This window comes from Rattus norvegicus, chromosome 4, assembly GCF_036323735.1.
Source record: "Rattus norvegicus strain BN/NHsdMcwi chromosome 4, GRCr8, whole genome shotgun sequence".
In the NCBI taxonomy this organism is placed as follows: Eukaryota; Metazoa; Chordata; class Mammalia; order Rodentia; family Muridae; genus Rattus; species Rattus norvegicus.
The window spans coordinates 136,432,317-136,446,032 of record NC_086022.1 but is presented as its reverse complement, the minus strand read 5'-3'; the positions used below and the strand labels follow the sequence as shown (position 1 = coordinate 136,446,032).

Below are 13,716 nucleotides of genomic sequence, written 5' to 3'. Positions count from 1 at the left end.
AAAAAATTGTTCTTTGCAAGTCTTGGAGTCACATTCCCATCTAGAGTGCTTCTTAAAGAAATAGCTTATGAATATAATATGTTATATTCAAGTTTGTGCCTTGTTGGCAGAATAAGAAATACTTCCAGTTCCAAAGAGTAATTTATGCCTCAATTCTTAGCATATGGCAGACCAATAATGTAATTTTAGCCAACCTGTCATTAGTAATGGCGTGGTTCTTTTTTTTTAACCTGATATGGGTTATCACTGCATGTACTGTTTTTCTTTGTGATGAGTGTGTGATTTTCTTTTTTGACGTTATATCAAAATTTCTATTATCATCATTATCTGAAAACAGAGGAAAACTATTCTCTTCTGTTTGCTATTTTCTTAATATTAATTTTTGAAAAAGCGATTTTTGCCTTGAAATCCATTTATGCATATACGTGATACGTTCTGGAAATAAGTGTTCTTTTAGGGGAAATACGTAATTATCTAGGTAATTAAAAGTGGTCCTAGAGGTTAGGGTTGTACCTCCCTGACAGAATGCATGCTAAGCCTTGAGAGACTCTGATTTCAATTCCACCACCATGAAAATTGGAAACAAAAAGAAGTAGGATGGGGAGATTGGAGCAAAACTTAGAAATAAATATAGCCACCCCAAAGAGAAAAAATACTGTCATTGTGAATGTAAAGATAATCTTGACATCAGCTATTATGCACTTCCGTTTTCCTAGCGCATTAAGTAGAGGCTTTAAGGGAGTCATTGTAAAAACTACATATTAGAAAAGAGAATGGTCGAGAATGGCTTACATGATAAGAGCTGGGTATTACAAAATGGCTGACAGTCAGGACATGGTGTCTGCTCAGCCCAATCTGAATTAAAGGTCTGAAAGAGTTTTGCAGATTCTCTTGTCTTCAGTCCAATTAGGAATCTGAGGAAATCAGATTCTGCTCTTGGAGAGGGACAGTAGAATTAGTAAGCAACAGAAACAATATATAAAACATGTTTACCATGTCCGGGAAACTGGGAAAGAAAATAGCATTTAAAATGTAAATAAAAAAGAAAAAAATAATAAAATAAAATGAAAATGTAAAAATAGAAAAAAATCCAATAAAAGGGAAAAAAAAGAGAAAACACGTTTACCAGCAAGAAGCCTAGGCAAGCAGGCAACTGCCTTTTCCTTGAACCCCTTTAAACCTGAACCACCACTAGACTGTACTACCTATACTAAAGGAGGTGTCTACTAACTTCCCAGAAGGAATAACCATGGACACTTGTCTTAGTTGACTCCTGTGCCAATCAAGTTGATGCTTTGCTGTCAAGCCTGGATGCTGTTAATTTGCAGTGTTAGACCCTAGGATCCTTTTGCTGCTCATCTATTCAGGTACCTTTGTCTTTGTGATTCGCTCCAGTAGGTTGTTCCCTCACATGCCTTGGATTTTGCACATATGTATGCACCCCAAGGTAGAGCCTTTTCTTTTCTTTTTCTACAAAACATCTGCCTTTATTACAAAGTTTAGCTCTGTTGTCAGTTGAGAGACAAAACCCAGAAAAGTATAGATTCTTTCTGCACGATGTAGCCTTTCTCTCACTATCATTTTACAAGTCGTTTGATAACTCCCTGGTTGCTAGCTGTCAGCTCCATACATATAAGGACTGTTTGTTCCATTCAGGATTGTATCTTAAGTAACTCAAATGTGATAGTAGTTACTTAAAAGTTTTTAAAGTTCCCTTATTTTTATAATACAGTGCCTATAAGAAGAAACTCAAATCTGTATGAATTACAGGATGTTCTCTGCTGCCTTAAGCTTTTCTGTCAATCATTGGAACAGACCTTGACTCTTAGTTTCCTTCCTCAAGTAAGGCTATAACCAGCAACTTTGAGAAATCACTTTATTTCTAAAAAAGAAAAAAAACAAGAAAAACAAAAAGCAACCCCCCCAAAAAAAAATCAAAAACCTGAAAATCCCACTGCTGAGCTTGGACAGAGAAATTTTAAGGGAAATGAGAATGGGGATGAAGCAAATGAGGGTTTGACACAACTGGATCCTGCTATTTGATAAAGAAAGGGAAACTAAGAGTGTAGAAAAAGAGCAAAATATGAAGACAAAACTGTACAAACTGTACTCAAACAACATTAGTGCTCCCATGGATTTATTGCTAAGTTACTTTTCCCATGTTGCTGTATGTAGTTATCCAATACACCATACCATGTGTATGTAACCTTTTGGTCTCATTGAATAGAGGAGAATTATACAGGCTATACACTGAGTATGCAAGCAACAGTGAAAGCTAATGAACAAAAACCAGACAAAAACAACAAAAATCTGTAGACAATTTTTTATCCACCACCACAGGTTAGCAGAATGTCCTCAAAAACTAATCTTATTTTATGCAAAGCTGCATGTACAAAATTTCTTAAAATCATGAAACAAATCTAGTATTATAATCTCCAATAAAATGACTAAATTTAAGAAAAATATCAAAAAATGTTAAATATCTTATTAAAGTAGTAAAAAATAGGGTAATGCAAAAGTAGTAGGATGCTTAGCATTGTAGGTGAAAATAAATGCATCAATGTCTGGTTCAATGCTTGTACTTGTAGGTCTCCGTGGGTTCTCAAGTTTCTCATTGATATTTTAATTCTAATTTTACACTCAATGCCCTTCATTCTTAAACACAGTTCAGTGTAGGTGACGACAGAAAGCAATGGTAGCATGAATAAAGCATGACCACAAAATGAGAAATGTATTGTTTGTGAAGACAAATCTTATACAGGTAAAGAGTAAAGAGACAAAAACAAATATTTCTTTAAGCTGAATGTCAGACTGAAGCTTTATTCAAATGAAGACATAACAGATTTATGTAAACCTTAAACTGCAGTTGCAAATACATGAAGATATTTCCCCAAAATTTTTGAAATTTGTTTTGAAACTATTTTTATCATACTGAAAAACAAAGCTATATTATTATCTTTGATTGTTCACAGGCCAGTGTTTACCTTGTCTAAATGTATAAAGTTGTTTGCCTTAATTTGAGTGTCCTCTAAATTTCAGTTTCATTAGGAACACTTATAATTTGAAATGTTATATGCTAAGTTGGCTTTCAACTTAAAATGCTTGTTTAATTAGTTTAAATAATTGGTTAATGTGCAAGAGGAATTTTTAAATAGTGTTCCACCCAGAAACTACAGGCAGCTAAAGATTGCTGGTAGGAAAAGTAGCTTCCCTGAGGACAAAGCTCTCTTATTGGTTGTCCAATGCAGAGTGGTCAGGCCTGAAGGTATATATACACAGTAACAAAAACAAACTCAGCCAAATTTGTGCATACACACAGACACACACATGAAGAAAGAGAGAGAGAGAGAGAGAGAGAGAGAGAGAGAGAGAGAGAGAGAGAGAGGGAGATCAAATACTATACAATAATAATCCAACTTCTACCAACTTGAGAGGAGCAGGGGAGGGCATGCCTTGAAGGAAGGCACCTAGGAGATGCTAGAGGAGGGTGGAAACGTGGTATAATTATATTTCAATTCAGAAGATGTCATCAATATTTTAATTTTCTGATATAGCAAATCTTAAAATCTCTTCAACAGTATTTCTCAACATATTCATCTTATTTTCAATATTTTAAGGATTTCTTGGAATTGATAATCAATTCCCTGGGCTCATATTAAATTTACAGACTTGGTGGTGATTTGCATGACTTTATTTGTTTCTGGTGGCTAAGTTTCTTGATGTATCCCACAACATCAAATATATTTTTGGGGTAGCAATTACACTTTGCGTTCTCTTTTTACTTACTATGGCAGGCATACCAGATACTTTAACAGTGGACAAAGAAAATTGCTTGAGTGAACTTTTAATTCTTTGTGCAATTCTCCTGGTTTAGTTATATCATTTAAAGCCATTTTCCAAGAATATTATATTTTCATCAAATTTGCTATTAAAAATGAAAAGTTGACCCATATTTGTAATATCATTGCTGATTCCCTTTGGTCAAACATAGAATTTTAAATTAGCCACAGTATTCTTTAAATTTCTTTCTTTGGGTTTTACAATTTCTTTAATTCACCTGGCAACAAATATATATTTTAGATCTCTATATTTTTAAAGCCCCTGTTGTGACTGTTCCTCCTATGCTGCTTCACTAACTGTTTGGAAATGGTTTTAATTTTTTACTATGAAATATGTTAGCATGCAACTAACTTTTACAATAGAATATGAGCTCTCACTTAAACAAAATATGTTTTGAGAAGACAATCACATTTTTAGTCTCACTTTTTTTTCCCTTATGACTCATACAGTCCTTCTTATGCGCCAAATTTGGCAGCGTGATTTTATCTGCAATGACATCTCAAGTAGTTCTTCAGAGCTTCCAGGAATTCCCTACAAAGTTAAACACACTGTTTGCCTGAGGAAAACAATAATCATCATTCTCCTTTTCACTGATCGCTCTTCCTTCACTGGTAATTGTTCATTGTGGGAGTGGGTTCTGATTACTTTTGAAATACGGTAGAAGCCAGGCTATCATTGAAGAATGCTAGACAACGGACACTGTTGAGCAAGTGTCTCTGTACTAGGATATAAAGTCCTTTGCACATATGCCCAAGAGTAATGTAGGTGAATCTTGAGGTAGAACTCTTGACAGCTTCCAGAGGAAGCACCACACTAATTTCCACATTGACTATGACTCTGCACTCCCACTGACAGTGGATGAGCGTTCCCTACATCCACACAGTCACAATGTGTCACCTGTTTTCTGATCTCAGCATTCTGAGGATAAAATGAAATCTCAGGGTAGTTTTTGTTTCTTTAATTAATAAAGTTGTTGAACGTGTCAAGTGTTTCTCAGCTATTTGTGTTTTCACCTTTGCGAACTCTGTTTAGATCTGTTCTCTGTTTCATAATTGGGTGGTTTTCCTGATGTCCATTTTTTTTCAGTTCTTTAATTATTTTACATATTAGTGCTCTATCAGATGTGTATTTGGTAAAGTTCTTTTCCCATTATATAGCCAGCTGTTTTGTCTGAATGAAGTCGTCCTTTGACATACAGCTTTTCAACTTCATGATGTCCCATTTGTTTATTGCTATTCTTAGAGTCTATGCTATTGGTGTTCTTTTCAAAATGTCTTTTCTTGTGTCAAGACTATGCCCTACTCTCTCTAATATTAAATTTAATATTAAATTCCTTGATTCATTTGGATTAATTTTAACTTTAAAAATACAAAATAAAGTAAAAAGAACACTATATAGGAGACTATATTTCTTTTATGAAGATTATGTCAAAGGTAAGTAGACTGCAAGGCTGGGGTCTTCCTCATGTCCATCCTCCTTGCAGCATGAGGTTGGCTTGCTACATCTAAAGGACAATCAAGGATTGGGGATTTAGCTCAGTGGTAGAGTGCTTGCCTAGCAAGCACAAGGCCCTGGGTTCGGTCCCCAGCTCCGGAAAAAAAAAAGACAAAAAAAAAAAAAAAAGGACAATCAATGATGTGCGTGACATGCCCAAGATATGAAGTTCCTTTAATAATCAATTAAAAAATTGCCCAATTTGATAAATACTACTAAAAATCTATAATTTTCACTGATGTGTTAAAACATCATTAATAATCATTATGTTTCATACTAAATCACTATCGAGCACATACAAGTTCTGAAGTTATCTGATGAACATCATTTGGAGATAAGACGGTGGAAGCCACTCATTAACATATTGAAGAGATACATGCATACAAATAGGAAAAGCATGCATGTATGGATTTTCTGTGACACTGGAACATGGCACTGTCATCTATGTAGTGTACTCTTAAGAAGTGGGCCACAGAAGACACTGCTTATTGGCTTGCTTTTCATGCCTTGCTCAACTTGCTTTTTTATATAGCCCACACCAACTTGTCCAGGCGTGGCACTGCCCGTCATTTATGAACTCTATAAATGCCCTACAGACTTGCCAGAGTGCAGTCTAATGGAGGCAGCTCTTCAGGTGAGACTTCATCTTCTCAGATGACTCCAGTGTGTGTTAAGTTGACCAAGCCTAAACAAGACAGTTATTAAATTCTCCTTATAACTAAAGATAAAAATACATGACCAATTTATGAGATGATTAGCAGTAACAGTTTCATAATTTCTTAAGTTTATGAGTCTGTGTTTCACTGAATTCACTGCTCTCCATTGCTTCAAGCAGCCTGCACAGCATTCCTTTAGAAAATAATCAACATGTTTCTAAATATTCTCTAATACGGTGCGGCATTTGATAAATGCCTTGAGAAATAGTTAGGAAGTTTATTTTTGATGAATTTTTGACTAATTTTACTTAGGATTTTCCGGACAGTCCTGTATTATTCCTTTCATCTACAACTGTCCTTTCTATGACAGTCAAACCAGTAGAAAAAAAAAAGGGTCACTTTGATATATGTTACATTCCCTTAGAGAATTCCTTTTCTTGTTGTTGTTTGCACTTTTGGAATCTCTGACTTGAGTAGAAGTCTTAGGATATGGGACTAACATCTTGATTTGAATTTTTAATTATTAAATAGTATGAGGAAATTAGAGTTAGAAAGTAAACTGTTGCTATGTGAACACAATCGGCCTATGGTTTTATTGAAAGAAAAGCACTTAAAAGCATAATTATACATACTCCTAACTACCTTTTGACAACCATCATTTCTCTACCAGAGTGTGAAACCCAAATTCTTTCCACAAGATAAAACCTCTCATATAGCCTGAACTGAACTCAAGCAACAGAACGTGACTCTCATCCAGATCATTCCTGTGGTCCTTCATTCTAGATTTCTACTGAGACGAATAGAACAGACCTGTATGCTGAGCTTTTTTCATAGGCTGAGGTGGTAAAATTGCAAAGTCCATGCCATTCTGTGGTTTGTATCAAAACCTTATTAATTAATTAATGAACTATGGGTGTGACTGAGTGGTGTAGTTTGTACTAAGCATGTATGAAACCCCAAATTCTACCCCCTTAGTGCTAGAAATTTAACAACAAAACCAAAAGAAAATTGTCCCCCAAACGTCATCAAATTCTACTCCTTCCATTTGATAAAAGCTATATCTAGTGTCTAAGATTTATGTTTTTTAGATTCAATCGCATCAATTTATATATATATATATATATATATATATATATATATATATATTACTTATGGCCAGAGAGTATTCATTAATAAGTCATCTATAACCTATACTAGCTAAGATGGACATGTGAGCACTGGATTTCTTTTTCCCTATAAATTTCCTTTGCTAGATATACACATGCATTTCTTGGGGGCATAGCATAATGAGTTGAATTAATGAGAAATATATTATACATATCATTCTGCATTAGTTGATATTTGAAGTGGTCCAAGGAGAAGCTACAAGGAGGAGCTATGGAGATTCTTTGTCCCAACAGCAATAGTTCCCATTACATATCTGCAGCAGGTCTGGAAAGTGTCTCTGTTATTTATATTTGTTCGTACATGGTGTGTGCAGCATGGTTTTATTCCTCCTGTATGTACAAACATAGCTTGTTCTGCCTCTCTGTACCTGGTGAGTCTGATTTGCACATATGTCTCAGAAGGCTGAGACAGGGCTCTGTCCTTCAATGACTCTAAAGGAAGAAGCAGTTTGTGTACTTTTGTAAAAAGAAAAAAATGGAAAAGGAACAGTACAAATAAACAGACTTTACTGAAATAGATGAAATTAAGATGAAGAGCCTCTTAATTTTTGCAAAATTTTCTTTTTCAATAAAGATTCCTCTACTTAATCTATGATAGTCCTGAGGGCGGGGGAATCAATGAGTCCCATTGTCTACACATCCTAGTTATATCTTTTGTTCCATTTTGTAGACCAAAATGATTAATAGTTTTAGGGACTAAAGCGATATTTCAGGAGTTTAAAAAACTTGCTGTTACTGCAAAGACCCCAATTCAGTTTTCAGCACCCACGTGGCAGCCCCCAACTGTTCACATAATTCCAGTTCCAGCTTCAAAAGGCTCTGGTCTCCACGGATAACACATATGGTACACATACATACATGTATGACAAACATTCATACATTTAAAATAACACTAAAGAAATTTTTAAAAATATGATTTATTTTCTTTTAATTATTTTATATGTTCTGCAGATGAACCTATTTTTTTTTTGTTGTTGTTAAAATGTTTTTGTCATTATTTGGTTTTTGTTTTATGCTCAAGTTTGGCTATCTCTCTTTCTTTATTCAATAGTACCAAAAGTCAAAAGAAGTCCAAATTCCTAACTCTAGTTTCTTCCTCAATCATTCTAGAGCCAACAGCAGCTAGAGTGTCTAAAAGCTAGATCCAGATGACTAAGTATCAAAGTCCAGCTAAATTCTCTCTAACCTGGCTATTTCAAAATAATGAAGTAAAGACAGAAGAATAGAGTCCTCACCCAGTGCCTTGGTGGCATTAACCAATCACTAGGCTTTGTTGAAAAGAAGAAATTTCTACAGAGATGATAACACCCTCCTATGACTATACAGAGCTCATAAAAACCAGAGAAGTTCGTAAAGGTCAGCACGCAGGGATGGTTCTCTCCTGGAGAGACATTTCTAAATAACGCCGAGGAGAAAGAGAGGGAGGGACGAAAACAAAAGAGTTCTACTGGATGAAAGTAAAAATGTGCAAACTGAACAGTTTCTGGATTATCATTTAATTACAGCCATCAATCACCTGGCAGCCGCTTCTCCCAATACCCCAGAAATCCCATCTAAAGACATATGATCCAACCAATGGAGAGTACACAGCCCATTAACAGCTGTAAGGATGGGAAGCAATATAAAAAATATTAGCCGAGACAGGGTTTCATGGAGCTACCTCAAATCAGAACAGTTGAGTCTCTCTTGCAAATTCTGGGTATGCAAGAGTAAAACTCCTTTTAATTAGCAAGAGAGGCACTGGCCCTTCCCCTCTCCTGGGTTGGACATGAAGTGAGGATCATTTACAAAGTGCTTCGTCTTCCATATGCTCTTGTCAGCTTGATTTTCACTACAGTGGGGAAATGACCCGCTCTTAGTCATTTCATGAATGTGAATTTATAGTCTCTTTAAATTGAGGACCTTTTAAAGTTGAGCATTTAGATTCACATTTGTTCCATTAATTGGTATCAGGGAATGCCAACAAATGTCTTCTGGAAAAAAAAATGTTATTTATAAGGTTTAAAGTGTTTTAATTTCTTCTTTTTTTTTCTGGAGGGGATTCATACTTCCTTGCTCTAAATTCTGTAGCTTTTAAAGGAATTAGATGACTTTAAGTCTTTTAAGCTCCAGTATGTGGAGAAAGAGAAAAATGTTTCAACCGTGGTAATCCCCCCTGCCATGCTGTATTTATCTCCCACTAGGTACCCAAATGCTTCCTCCTCTTCTCAGGCAGATAATTGCAGTAGGGTTGCAACAAGAGAGAAAACTGAGCTGGTGCTAAGCAGTGGATATAAAAAGAAGTGTCGCCTGGTGGAAGCAAATAGAGTCTGAGATTATAATCTCTGCCCTCGTTTATATTTGAAAGCATAAATACCCAAAGAAATGCTTTATATGCATATAGAAATCAACCTGCCATCATGTGTGACTTTGAACTTGTCTTAGTTTCCATGCAACCTATGATTTTAGTCTCCTCATTGCTTACCACATTGTGTACTCTATGCATAGATTGCTTCACCTTCAAGATCCTTTGTGTTGTTAAACGTAATATTGTTTCATTACCTGTTTCCCCAACAGAGTTCGTCAGGTGATTTAATGATCAGAAACATTCAACTGAAACACAGTGGAAAGTATGTATGTATGGTGCAGACAGGGGTGGACAGCGTTTCATCTGCAGCTGAGCTCATAGTGAGAGGTAAGTATGAATTCTTCCTGTGTTGTCTAACAATGCAGTCTGCAAGCATTCCTCACTGGAGGAAAGCCATAGCGAGACACTATACAAAAATGTCCCTGACACCCATAAGCCAGAGGGTATGACAATAAGAATGTGTTCATTCAAAGGAATGAAAACCTCAACTCTTCCTTTCAAATAGGACTTGCTGTAATTGGCACTCCATAGCTGCTGCCAAGCCAATGTTTTTCAGAGCATGTCATTAATTCAGCAGGTGTATGTAATAGGAAAGAGAATGTGGTACGTGTGTGTCTGTCTCCACAAGAAGAGGCATTGTCCAAAGTGATGGGAAAATTCACCAACCTTGGTTGTTATCTAGGTTACTGATTCACAGTGAGGCTGAAAAGCAAATGTCGAAAGTGTTATCATAGAATAAGATACATTGAGGTAGCAAACCAAGACGTGTTTCACAGTAAGGCATCTCAGCCAAAGCAGAGGACAGTGACATGAGAAAGGTTCAGGGGATGCTGAATTTAGAGGGGTACAGGGTAGTGCTGAACAGAGCCTCAGTAAGTGGATACCCTGCCACCTGTCAGCGCAGTGTTGTGAATCACAGCTTCCCATTGAGGTCTCACGTATAACAATGGGGCCATGAAAAAAGTGTTCGCTTTATTGCCAGTTAAGTGGCCTCTTCGCTTAAGTGCTTTTGAAAGTGGTATTAAAGTAATGGCCTGAGCCTTTTTGGTAGAAGAGGATGGCATTTATGGGATGCTCTTTGTGTTCTTGCCTCTGTTAGGTTCACCTGGACCACCGGAAAACGTGAAAGTAGATGAAATTACAGACACAACAGCCCAGCTCTCTTGGACGGAAGGCACCGACAGTCACAGCCCAGTTATATCGTATGCAGTCCAGGCTAGGACACCTTTCTCTGTGGGCTGGCAAAATGTCAGAACAGGTAAAGTAGGTGGAAGGTGAATAACAGTGACTTAGAAGAATAGGTATCAACTGAATGCTGGACTGGGCAGGCTCTTACCTTCTGAACTGTCTAACATTCTTTAGTACCTGAGGCCATTGATGGAAAAACACGAACAGCTACTGTTGTGGAGTTAAACCCATGGGTGGAATATGAATTTCGCGTTGTAGCCAGTAACAAAATCGGAGGCGGAGAACCCAGTTTACCCTCAGAAAAAGTAAGGACTGAAGAGGCAGGTTAGTGATTTTGTTTTCTGAGTAATGGGTTAATAGATTTACCTGGGTGTGTATTTCTATTAGCTCTGGTCTCACAGTCACCAATCTGTCTTGATAATCCATTGTCACATTAATATGACCTTTCTAATGGCAGGCTTTGCCATATGGCATTTATCAAAAGAAACACCTAAGAGAGTCTGATGTCGTGTGACATTTCCAAGAGTTCAGTCAGTCATAGACGATCATTAGTGTGTGTTGAGTTAATATGCTTTTGTCACTTAAGGTTATAATTACTACCTGGCATAGTTACCAGTTTGCAGAAGAAACACTGTTTTCATTTATAAAAAGCACTGAAAAATTGGTCTGATAATACCACTGGGAGCGATGATGCTGCAAAAAAAAACTCATTCTGCCACCATACCCAGCAAATCTACATAAGCAATGGATGAATAGTCTGTGATGGCCCCATAAGTATTAGGTTATAAAAAGCATCACTTTAAGAATTTATATGAGCCAACAATAGATGTCACAAGGCTACTTTCATAATTCTAAAAATGTGCTATCATCAAAATTCAAAATTGGCATGTAAACCTACTGTTTGTTTAGGAAAGTTCCTAATGGATGGGGTGGGGGGAAGCATCAAGATTTCCCTTTCCAGAAGAAATGGTATTGATTAACAATGAGGCATGTGATACAGCGAACATATCACTTTAAGCAGTGATCCAAAGGAGGCCTGGGATATGTTTGCACAATTTTAAGAATGCCTTTTTCCTCGGGTCAGTGCACACCTAATGCTTTGCTGGGTGTTGTGGGAAGCGGTGTTGTGCGTACCGGTTCTCATCTTTGTTTGTTCATGCAATCCATGTGGGGTCCATCTGTAATGCATGCAGCAAATACCACTGTGTGTGTTACAAAGGCCCGCCATAGGAGCTAGATTCTAGTTTCATCTGAGGATTTACTAACCAAGAGTTTCTTAGCATGAGCGAGAAAGCTGACATCTGGGGGGTTTTATCAAGAACATTTCCTAACAGGACCTGAGGGTTACAGTCTGGGTGACTTTCCAGCGCCCTGCACTGTGCTGAGACTTCCTTCTTAATCTGGAAGGATCTCTGCCATTCTGAGTCCCTGTGTCCTGGGAAGTCACCTTTCTTTATATTTCTGTCACCCAAGGATGGAGTAGCTTTCATTTGGGTTGAAATATTTTTCTTACTTGTGATGAGATTTCTGAATTATTTATAGTTTCATGTAAATAATATAATTTGGCGAGTTTGCCAAAATGTTTTTTAAATGCCTATGAATATAGTTTTGATGACCTTACAAATGAGATACAGAAATACCTGTATATACATGTATCTGTATAATGGGTTTATAGTGTGTCGATGACAAAACTCAATGATATTGCAAATAAGTAAATGAGTCTCTTTTCAGATATTACCGAATAAAAGAAGTGTTTTTGTCTCTGTCTCTGACCTACCCAGCTCCAGAAGTCGCACCTTCTGAGGTGAGCGGAGGAGGTGGAAGCCGATCTGAGCTAGTGATAACCTGGGATGTAAGTGTCTGGGTAAAATATTTTCCACCAGGGTACACCTCCTCATCCAATCATCACAGCCTCCATGAATGTGATGACGATGACAACTACGATAACAACAGTGGTGATGGTAATGGTGGTGGTGATGCTTTGGTTGATGGTAGTAACTGCAGTGCTTGTAGAGACACTGGTAGCACTGAAGCCAGTGTTGGCATTGGTCTTTGTGACATTACTGGTGACATTAGTGCCAGCAATGGTATTGCTAAGTGATGCTGATGGTGATAAGACTAGCACTGTTGCTAGTTTTAGTGCGCTTGCTACTGGTGGCTTGCCCAGGTGGAAATGTGGAGCTGTTGATCATGTGACTGAAGGGGCTACTGTTGCTGCTCTTGATGTCACTAATGGTGCTCATGTGTAGGGAATGGTTGAGTCTGGTGCTAGTAACAGTACGAGGACCTGATGCTGACACTGATGGTGGCGATGCTTGTGAGAGGACTAATGGTTCATACTGTCTGGGCTGGTGGCAGTATGAGTGGCAGTATTTACACTGAGACTCCCGCTGATTTTAGTGATGTTTATGATGCTACAGCTGAAGTTAATACTGATAGTAGGGTTGGTGTCACAGATAATGTTCATAACACTGGCTGGGCTGGTAGTATCAGTGGTGATAATGCTGAAATGATAGGGTGGTACTGATGATGACAGTGATAGTAATGCTGATAGTCTTGGTGGCAATGCAGATAATTGTGCTTGGCTTGGCGTTAGTGAGGATGCTTCTAGTGGCTCTGGCAGTAGTGCTGGTCACATTGTTTCTGCTAGTTACCACTATTGTCGACAGCACTGGTAGTTCTGGTGGAACTATCTGTACTGATTCTGGTGTTTCGGGTGATGTTGGTGTTGTGAGGAGTACTGGTGCTGCTGGTGGTCCTGTACAGCTTGTATCGGTGATAGGATAGGTGTGGGTCATGAGCATGCGCTTACTGGTAGTGATTCTATATAGCTGGAAGAACAGATAGTGCTAAGTCTAGCAGTTCCAGCACTGATGTCCTGGTGCATCGTATAGCTGTGCTGCCACTATGGGTGTTGATGGTAGTGACTATAACAGTATTTGTAGCTGGTCGTCCTGAAGCTGGCCCATCATGCTATAACGAGTGGTGGCGGTCATGGTCCTAGAGGCACTAATGGCAGTGGGCT

The 13,716-nt window shown here is 37.6% G+C and overlaps 1 protein-coding gene across 7 annotated transcripts in view; it reads left to right on the top strand.

Moving 5' to 3' along the window:
• Cntn3 (contactin 3) overlaps positions 1 to 13,716 on the top strand; it is a 373,191-nt gene that overhangs the window by 324,733 nt on the left and 34,742 nt on the right. For 6 of the 7 annotated variants that reach the window (XM_006236968.5, XM_039108281.2, XM_063286624.1 and 3 more), the window contains 4 exon segments: positions 9,713 to 9,830; positions 10,603 to 10,761; positions 10,866 to 11,015; positions 12,473 to 12,543. In XM_006236968.5, the coding sequence (XP_006237030.1) occupies positions 9,713 to 9,830; positions 10,603 to 10,761; positions 10,866 to 11,015; positions 12,473 to 12,543 (498 nt within the window). 7 annotated transcript variants of the gene reach the window in all.